Genomic DNA, 10,795 nt, shown 5'->3' on the forward strand with positions numbered 1-10,795 from the left:
AAAAAAATTGAAGTGAAATTGGCAGGGGAAATGGAGATGCTAACAAAGTTTTAAAAAAAAAATAAATATAAATTAGGCACAAGACATCAGAAAGATCAGGGACATACGTAGGGGCTGGATCCTGGGGGTCCGATCCGCTCCCAAAATCCCAACTTTTCTGTAAACTGAGTATAATTTAAGTGGTATTTTTTTTTTTGTAAATTTTAATACAATTTATCCTCATATTGAATCTGGACCCTATCCGAAAATCTTTGAATTTCCCGAAATAAATTGCTGTGTACGTCCATTAGAAAGATCATAATAATTTGTTGAATTTTAATAATGGCATTTTAAAAAGGAATAGAATACGATGTACTGGGAAAAAAAGTATTATAACTTAAATATGGGAAAAAGTCTAGGGTTATTTCATTTAAATGCTACTACGTTTAAGACTTGCGAGTTCAAACGAATTCAGTACAAAGAATGCAGGAGAAAGAACGCAAAAGATTGTCCACATAACAGTAACACGTGGGAGCATTTGCTAATAAGTTTTTAACCCTTTTAGGATTATTCGTAACTTTTGTTACCATAGCGTAGTATCGTCTTTGACCGCTAATTTAGATTGTATAACAGGTTATTTAACCCGGGTTTCTTTTATTGGTCAAGTCAAGGATGGAGCAAACATCACCCCAGATGCGTTTTGAAACCGCATGGTCAACTTGGCGGCACCAAGTGGGGGCAGAAGGGTGTGAATTTATTTTTTTCTTAAGGGAAATTTCAAAAATGTTTCACTCCTTTAGTTTTCAAGACATCAGATTGAAACTTTGCCTACGGATTGTGTGTATCTTTGGGTATTTCTAATTTTTTAAAAATCCCTATGCGAAACCAGGGTCGGGCCTGAGGGTCGCAAGTGTTCCGAAGGGGTGATTCTTTTCAGAAATATTCAAGGTTTCTCCCGATTTTTCCGGTTCATGTGTATGATACGGACATGTGAATAATACCATTGGAAAGGGATTGTTGTACTGAAGAAAATGACGTTTAAACCATGACTCTAGGCTAAATAGTAATGGCGCAATAATTGTTTTATAATATGTATACAGGGTGTTTCAAAACAACATCGACAACGTTTGGGAGGTGATTCCTGACATCAAGATAAGACAAAAACTATAGACCAACCTGGGTGCACAAATGCTTCCTTTCGGAGTTATAGGCTGCTAAAAACATGAAAAATTGATCTTTAAAGGTTCATAGCTCCAAAACTATGGGACCTACCGTAGTCGGGTCAAGACTTCACTTAGGAACTAGTATGTGCACTATCCGAAAATACAAGTTTCAGAATCCTAAGGTACTCACGCAGGAATTTTTGCAGAGGGAGTTTGGCTACGGTCATATAACTTGAAGTACTCAAAAACTACCTCTATAAAAATCGTTGCGGAAGTACCGCAGGATTCTGAAGCATGGATATTTGGATAGGGCACATACTAGTTCTTAAGTGAAGTCTTGATCCGACTACGGTAGGACCCATAGTATAGAGCTATGGACCTTCAAAGTTTATTTTTTCATGTTTTTGGCAGCCTATAACTCCGAGCATTTCTGCACCCAGGTTGGCCTATACTTTATGTCTTATCTTGGTGTCAGGAATCACCTCCCAAACGTTGTCGGTGTTGTTTTGAAACACCCTGTATATATGTATATAGCCCCTAAATTCACACTTTCAACAATTTTTCCGCCCTTTGTTTTCAAGATACAAGATTAAAATTTTGTACACGTATTATCAGTAGCGTAGCCAGGATGTGTGTTTGGGGGGGGTCAAAGTGCTGTTATAGGTACATATAGAAAAATTACAAACAAAAAAATATATAAACATAAAAATATATAAAAAATTACAAACATCAAAGTACCAAAGTACATTGTCGGACCCCTTTGGGGGGGCGGCCCCTCCGGGCCCCCCCCTTCCTTACGCCACTGCGTATTATGTACATAGGAACGTATTCTTTAAAAAAAAATTCAGATCCCTACGTGAACCCAGGCCCGGGCTAGAGAGGGTGCAAAAATTTTCCAATTTTTTTTTTTCGAAAAATCTCCCGGTTATACCCGATTTTCCCGTTTCTGGTGTATAATACGGACAAGCGAGTAATACCGTTGGAAAGTTCTATTTAAAAAGAAACAAGGTGCGAACCATGATCCTACGATAAATAAGAAGGAAGCAGTAGCTGTTTGAGTGAAAATCTAAAAATTATTTCAAGAAGTGGAAATGCTAAAAGGGTTAAAGTCTTAGCCGAAGAAAAGCAGCACAAAAATATGAGAACAAAACTCCTTGTTTACCTAATAATAAGACAATTTATATTAATATGAACGAAAGAAGCTGGTAAAATAGTAATAATAGAATAGCGATGGCTCATTACTGGTATAAAGTGATCGGCATTGAGAAAGGACATAGTTCAGAACTTAGTGGGAGGATGATTTAACTGTTTAGATCAGTGGTTTCCAGCTTGGGAGGTGTGAAGAGAAAGCAAAGAGGCCCAAGCTACTGACAGAAATAAACTATATTTCTAATTACAAATATTGTGAATGTTGTAACAGAGAAGTTAGTTCAATACCGTGCAAATATAAGATAACTACTGAGTAGGAACTGTTGTTTCATTAAGAACAAAGCGGATAACTACAATAATATGAACTAGTACTGCATTACAATGGTATTTAAAAGGTTTCCTGGAAATAAATATAAATTTGAAAAAATATTATTATTATTATTATTATTATTATTATTATTATTATTATTATTATTATTATTATTATTGTTGTTGTTGTTGTTGAAGGTTTGAAAATTGAATGTTTAATTTGAAATCCGAAAAAGAGGCCAGATTAACGTGCGGTAAAGACAGGGTGTGAATTATAGAAGGTCCACAAAGGATGTGTGAAGTATTCAGGGTTCACAATGGAGGCATGAGGTACAAGTTTCGGAGCCAATCCTTTAGTTTAATGTTATTTTGTTATGCATTAAACAATATCTAGCACTTTAACGTAACAAGAAAGTTTGAAATTAAAGAACAATTTCCATTCAATATACTGACAATGTTATACTATGTCTTAACCAAATATTTAGGCGTTATGGATGACAAAATCTCTAATTCTATATTGTATGTTGCCGAAACACATACTCTGGTGTATTTTAGAATGATATTTTCAGAGTAAGCAGGGCTTGATAGTAGCCCAAGTTTCATGAACATTATTAATAATATTTATTTCTTTATAATAAGTCACTGTCATTTGCTTGCTTGCTTTCCTTTTGTGGATATCTGTATAGGCAATATTAACTTGTGAAATGTTGCAATCTTTACATACAGGCAAAAAGAATTAATCTTTACATAAATGTCACACCAAACAGCTGGCTTAAAATTTAGAAATTACTTGATTAGCATACTATATTTGAGGCTCCTAGTATCAAAATCTGCCAAATCCATTTCGCTTAGTTTCGAGTAATCTCGCAAAACATGCAGTGAAGCTCCATATACGTACAAGCGTACAAAGTCTCATATTTGAACTAGTTTGTTTTGAGTATGAAATATTAAGCTTTTAAACAAAATTATGTTCTCATGGAATTCCTTTAGATCAAATATATAACAAGCGGTATATAACTGAATTTCGGTAAAAAAAAAAAAAAAAATGATTTTGCGGCTTTTGACACTAGGAGCCTCATTTAAATTTTATTGGTCGTACAAATTCATCTATTTTGCTTTAATGTTTACAGGAAACTTTTAATTCGTAGTAATAAGGTTCTAGGGGTGTTCTAGGGGTGTTCAAATGATTCCTATTCGATGGCATTATCTGGAACAGTAATAACCGTAATAGCACGCACTTCGTATGGTAGATACAGGCGTGTATGTAGACTGTTTGAATAATATTGTTTCTCAGAAGCCGCCAGGCTCTTGTCGCTTTGCGAGGCTAACCGCCGAATTCCCTCAATATAGAACTTGGAGGAAAGGTCATGTGTGTCAAGTCTTGTGACACCCAAATTGCTTCATTATCGCATGGGCAGTACCAATGCTCATTTTGAGTTGCTCTGAGAGGGAATGAACCATCACTCATCTATTAGAGTGTATTGTTTCACTAACTGCTATACGGCTGTCTTCTGTTACAACTAATTAGGTTTAGCCTGGACTGAGCTCGCCAATTACTTCTTCCCCTCCTTCATGAAACATTCTGGTCCAATTCATGACAGCTACTTGCTTCGCCGTGCATAGTCTTCATTCATCTAAACACCTTAGCCGGTTAATAATCTTTCACACTGAGAAATTGAATGACTGTACGTTGATCCTGTTTGGAGGATTTCACTGTTTATTCCTGCAAAGATAAAATGACAGACAATTAACTAGTACTGTGCATTAATATGTACGCTTGGTAATAGATAGTATTGTAAAATCACATCAATGTATCCACAGGCAATCGAGCTGTGATAATTAAACGAGTTTCATTTGAACGGCCATTTCATATTTGTATAATTAGTTATGAACTGGCAAATCTTTAAGATTTGATATGAAAATTGAGCATAAATTCTACAATATTATTGACATTTAACGAAAAAAAAGTTTTGGGAAGATGAGAAATAAGGCCGGTAGCCAGCTCAAGAATATAGGGGGTTCGGTAGCAGTTAGGGGCGGGACCGATCCAACCATGTTATAGTTCATTTGCAAGCCTACCGTGAAAATTTTAGGGAGCAGCAAAAATTTAGGGGGGCATTCCCCCTAGACCCCCGTGGATATGGGCCTGTGTGTTGATAAATCTTATCAAGCTGGACAAAATGACATGGGTGAGAAAATCGAAAATGATTTAATTCCTTGTAAACCTAATGTTTTGCCATTATCACAACATCTATTAAAATCAAAGTGTTACTAAAGTATACGTTATCAAACTTTTCATTATGACAATAGAAAGATGATAGTTACAGTATGGTCAGTGAAATCTTCTAAACTTTATTTTTTGCTTACTTATAATACTCTCTAAAGATAAGACAAATACAACGTTATGAGTCAATTAATGCTTCAAGGTTTCCTTCTTTCTGTTTAAAATCCCACAATTATACCCTTCTATACTAAGGGAGACTAATAATTAAGACAAGTAAATGAGGATAGAGGAATTGATAGAATGAAAAAGTGGGAGGAAATGGGAGTATGCGAGAAAACCCACGAACACGATGTTGTCCACCATAAATTGATTGAGCCAGGGATTAAACCAGGGACCCCACACACCAGGCATAAGAACTCTACTGCTGAGTCACCGTGCCCCCTTGCATCAAGCTGAACGAAGTGATGTATTTGAGGATAAATTTTGATGCATTTTTTCGAGAGAGAGAGAGAGTTGAGATAAACGAATTTTTAAAGCACTAAATTGTACGTCCCAATATTTTATTTTTTTCTCAAGAAACCCAAAAGAATACACTCTTAAATTGTAAATTATATCTATTGCTGTTTGTCTACTCGTAACAGTGACACACAATCCTAAATAAAATGAATTAAATGAAATCTTTAACGTCCAACGATTATGCCTGTTAGGCTGAGGAAGACGATAATTAAAGCAAGTTAATAATGATAGAAGAATTGGTGAAATGAGAAAGTGGGAGGGAACGGAGTATCCCGAGAAAACCCACTACCATGATGTTGTCCGCCACAAATTTACTTGGCCGGGGATCGAAGTGTGTACGAGTTAGATGGGTTGGGGTACGAGTATGTGTACCAGTTAGATTCTTTTCTCTCGCAAGGAATTAATCTACTGTTATCCTATGCACCAAGATGCGCGAGAGATTATTTTTTTCAAATTCCGTTAAGCTACCAGAGAAGAACAACATGAGATGACGAAATGAGGATAAACCAAAATTGTTCTTTCGGCATCGCGCGTCCCCACACCAAAAACGGATGGTTCAATCATTGTGAAGCAGAGAAACTGAAAACATATCGTGTGTAATCTAAGCGCCCGCCAAATGTGAACTACGTGATGGAATTCGATTTCTCCAGGTCCTGCAGCTGCTGAGTTCCCTGAAATTCCAAGATCACACTGCTCAGAAATCCTAATCTACACTTTTTACGAACCACATGATTTACACATTCATCACGCATTGTCTGCCGCCACATATCTTCATTTTTTGGTTTCTTTCGTCGTGTACGTCGGTCAGTCCACCTTTAAACTCTCTGCAGCACCTGTGCACACAATCATCATTTATAAAGTTCCCGCTGTAAACTCTATTAATAACAACATGAATTACATCTGTATTATGCCATTCCGCCTGGAGAATTCGAATTACATAACGTGCGTGTAGTACATATTTGGCGGATTCTTTGATTGCACTCTGTATGTTTTCATGTTTGCTACCCAATCATGATTGAACAACAGAATCTGTCTATCGATATGGGGAATGGGTGTTGCCCAATGAACAATTTGTTTCGTTCATCACCGTTCATCATGTATATATACATGTATACTCTATAACCAGGTTCAAACACCGTGTGCGTGGGTTTCCTCGGGGTTCTCCCGTTTCCTTCCACTTTCTTTATTCCACCATTTCATTCATTACTCATCATTACCGTCTCCTTTAGCCTCGCCGGCATAATCGTGGGACGTAAAACTTAAAGATTTCTTCTTTTTTTCTATAATCAAGTTCTCGGGGTTTATATCTAGCAGCAATATCGTGGCGTGGATGCAGCAAAAAGTGCCTGATTGGTATGCAACCAGAATAACTCTTGAGTTATTTGGGTTGCGGGAAAACGTCAATTTCAAACAGAAGGTATCGCAATGTCAAGCTTCACGCTCAACACTGTCATAGAAATTGATTTCCATTTTTAAAAAATCATGTTACGACAATGTCGGCGATGACACCTTGAATTAAATAATTATCACTAATGATGAGTATATCCAACTAAAATACACCGATTAAGATATAACAAACACTCTTTGATGTGATTTATTTTTATTTTGACTTCATCTCTTGAGATTAACTACACTATCGTAATTCAATTTTAAAATCAGAAGAAATATATGCAACATTATGTTTGCTTTTTTACATATAGTTTCATGTTATTGTCAAACCATTACCACTCCGAATGGAAAACATTTAAATTCTTTATAATTCCACAATCCAACGAAGAACATTTCAATGTGAGTGCACACCTACCAATGCAATCAACACTCACAAAATACAATATGTTTAAAAATTCTGGTTCAAAGACTATGACAGTTACTCTGTCACTAATTAATAATTGTAACTAAATTTAAATTGTAAATACACGATTTATTTATCAAAGGTTTCAACTAAACATCCTTATTATTTCTCACCTGATAAGCTTTAATTTATAAAAACCAAAACCGTTGATGAAAATTTAGTTCATATATTCAGTCATTACAAGATTTGGCGAACCCGAAATCAAATTTAAATTTAATTATTTAAATGTGGTTCAATTATTAACATTCTGACTGTTATAAACTAAATTGTGCCATATAAATACACTCAAAATCGATTTTAATTTAGCTATTGAAATTTGATTCAATTTTTATTATTTCGACTTCATAAGACTACACACTTTCATTTCAGCAATTATGGTCTTGTAACCAACCAAGTTTCGGCGTTCATGATAGTCCAGTCCGGTATTACTAATATTACAAAACATTAAAATAAATCATAAATCTTCGAAGGTATTCAATAAAATCTGTCATGAAGGCTTCAAATAAAACTTCCATGACTCATTTTACCCCTAATCTATTTCCCTTTGTTGTGTTGATCTCAAGGATCGGTCTTGTCACAGTTGATATACATTACTTTTATAATAAATTTTCCACAATTACTTAATAGTAACACACCTTTTCTACCGATGAAACTGGAATTCTATGAACCTTGTATGAATACCATCGAAAAATTAAAGATCATCTTGCAAACCGCTATTGACCAATCTGTACGATAGTGTAACTGTTGATTACGAAATATTGACGCCAGGAAAATACAGAAAAAAAACATTCTTTCTTCTGAAACGATGTAGATTGAAGTCCCATTTTCTTAACAATTCATGTTTAAAGAACATAGATACACCTAGATAAAGTAGCAAAATATTTAGGACTTACTTTTGGGACATACCTGAAGTGAAAACCTCATTTATACAATCAACCTCAATTGCAAGATGTGTGATTAAATCTGTTTTAAAAAGGACCTGAGAACTTCATAGATCTCGAGCTGAGACCTTCATAGGTCTCACCCTGCACCGTGCTCTAAAGAAGTATGGCGTTTTTATACACATGTCAGACTGCCGAGATCTCATTTATTAGTCATTGTTACTTCCACACTAAACGAGAGCGAAATATAAGATAGTTTCCAGCGATGTGTTTATTGAAATAAGATACAGTTTCTAGTGTATGTTGTTCTGTTTATTAAAACACGAGATAGTTTCCAGTGTACGCTGATCTATTTATTGAACATTGTATTTATGTAACATTGTATTTATGTTACAAGCTTTTGTCACGCCCTTTATGCTCATTTCTGGAACATTCAATCGCAAGTAGGAGCATATTTTACCAATTTACGTACTTAATTTGTTAGCTTGAATTTAATCACAGGACGAGACACTTAAAGTTGACGTCACTTTCTAGTGTGAGTATGTGTTAAAGTTACTAGCAAATGAATACTAGTTTCTGCGGTATCAGCTTTTGCTGTTCACTTGTAAAAACTTAAACAAAAAAAGGATCGGAATGCACACTAAACATCTGCGAACCTATTTACCCTCCAGTGTAAAACAACATAACTATAATTAACTTGCTTTTATTGTCGTTACTGTTGTTCGTAATTTCATCATCATAATTATATAAAAGCAAATACGTTCGTCTGTGCGTTGTGCCATTCTGAAATGTTGTACACCCTTGGTTAAGAGATTTGTAGTGGTTGTAGAAAGACAAGGAACACAGTGATGTTGTTGTGTATAACTAAGACTTTAAAAATTGCTTCTAAAATGTAGTAGGGAGTTTGAAGTGCCTGATGGGTAAACTATATAAAATGTTATACAAATAATTAGATCTTTTAATGATATATTATTTTAATCTGTATAATATACAGCGGCCCAAGACTTCAGCGTGACAATTAGTACTTATTATTGATGAATGATATGCTTTACGGTACCCAAGTTGCTTATTATCTTCAATTTGAATAATATATACTTTAACAAACAAATTAACTTAACCATCTGCTTCTACATCTGTTGTTAATGTCTGATTTTTTCTATAAAAAAAACCGTTCGTTACAAATGTCTTTGTTTACTTCGTTTGTAACCTTTTTTCCTTGTTCTTGTTCTTTTTGCAGCCACGGGACGAGGTGCGCAGGGGAGGTAGCAGCTGCGCGAGACAACGGCGTATGCGGTGTGGGCGTCGCTTATGATTCCAAAATAGCAGGTAATAAAAGTCAAGCCTCCCACTGGGAATGGAAACAGCGTTAATTGAAATAATAGTAAAAAAAAGGAATGTAATCTTTCCTAAACCTTACCTCTTTCACCTAACATATATTTCCTTTTCTGTTCTTTTACAGAAGAAATTACTCTGCTTCTTATTTTGTTTTATTTTATTTCTACTTTCTCTGGACAGAATATATAATAATAAGGAAAAGATTTTCCAAAGAATATTAGTATTTTAAAAACAAAATAACAATACCTTATGGAATTTAAATAAATTAAGCTTCTAGTTCTAATACTATGTATAAAACGGATTTAAAATTCAAGATTTAATTAAAGGGACTTGCTTCTTATTGAAGACAAAAATGTTATTACATTGGTATAAACAGGGGCAAGAGTGGATCTGGAGAGGTAGGGAGACGCATGACGTCACGCTCTTCCTCGTGCCTATCTTTGCCCATTGTAATTATTTAGGAAGTGGAGGGACGCCTTAGATATTTTATGGAAGTAGGGGAATGGTATCCTCCTGCGTTACCCCTCACTTTTACCTCTGAGTATAAAAAGAAGGTAAAAGTGTCGACAAAATTTGAAAGAAAAGTAATAATTACTCTACTTAAAAATATTTGATTATTTTTCATTCAACACACAAGGGCCGAACTCTCTATGTGTTTCAGTAAGTACTTTTACATTAAACATCCTCTATTTATATTGGCATCTTATTTTAGTGTTACTTATTATGATAGAAACCATGTTGGCTATTGAAATTGGAAGACGATAAAATCGAGTGAAATTATTGTACAGTACATTATTAATCGTTTGTTTGTGAACAAACAGGTTGATACTTTACAAATATTAAAACTATGTTTTCGAAAGCAAACTGTAAATAAATACAAGTTTATGAAATGTTTCACAATTTAAGAATTCTTCGTCAAATGTGGGTAAAGCATACGTTAACTATTAGAAATATTTTTTTTTATATATGTCACTTGTGTGTGTGTTTTTTAAAGTTAAACCCAGAAGAAAAGTTTTGAGACTTCGATTGCTCATCAAACCCAATAGAATACTTGCACTTGTTCAGAACTCTTTTTCATCTTTAAACATATTCTATATATCAGTCATGGTTTAGCGTCTTTATATTTGCAACTGTTTGGTCACTTCAAGTCAATTTAGGATGTCAGATCCCTTCAGTCAAAGAACAAAATAAATATATCACTATGGTTTGAATATTAAGACAAATGTATGAGGTAATTATTAGTATTTTGACAGCAAACGTTTCGTTGCGTGAATGGGAATTACGTTGAAAAGTAAATATTTTTACTGATCATTGCTGTTCTTTCTATGTGCCTGAAATTCATTGTTTCACATGAATGATATTTGTACGATATAACTCAAAATATCAT

General features: G+C 34.6%; 1 protein-coding gene across 1 annotated transcript in view; it reads left to right on the top strand.

Annotated features, from left to right (window-relative positions):
* amon (prohormone processing protease amontillado) overlaps window positions 1–10,795 on the top strand; it is an 851,181-nt gene that overhangs the window by 646,079 nt on the left and 194,307 nt on the right. Inside the window, exon 7 of the mRNA XM_081730809.1 lies at window positions 9,311–9,399. Within this exon, the coding sequence (XP_081586935.1) occupies window positions 9,311–9,399 (89 nt within the window). The remainder of the gene's footprint in view (window positions 1–9,310; window positions 9,400–10,795) is intronic.

The sequence above is a fragment of the Thermobia domestica genome, chromosome 11 (genome assembly GCF_964235325.1).
Source record: "Thermobia domestica chromosome 11, izTheDome1.hap1.1, whole genome shotgun sequence".
Lineage (NCBI taxonomy): Eukaryota > Metazoa > Arthropoda > Insecta > Zygentoma > Lepismatidae > Thermobia > Thermobia domestica.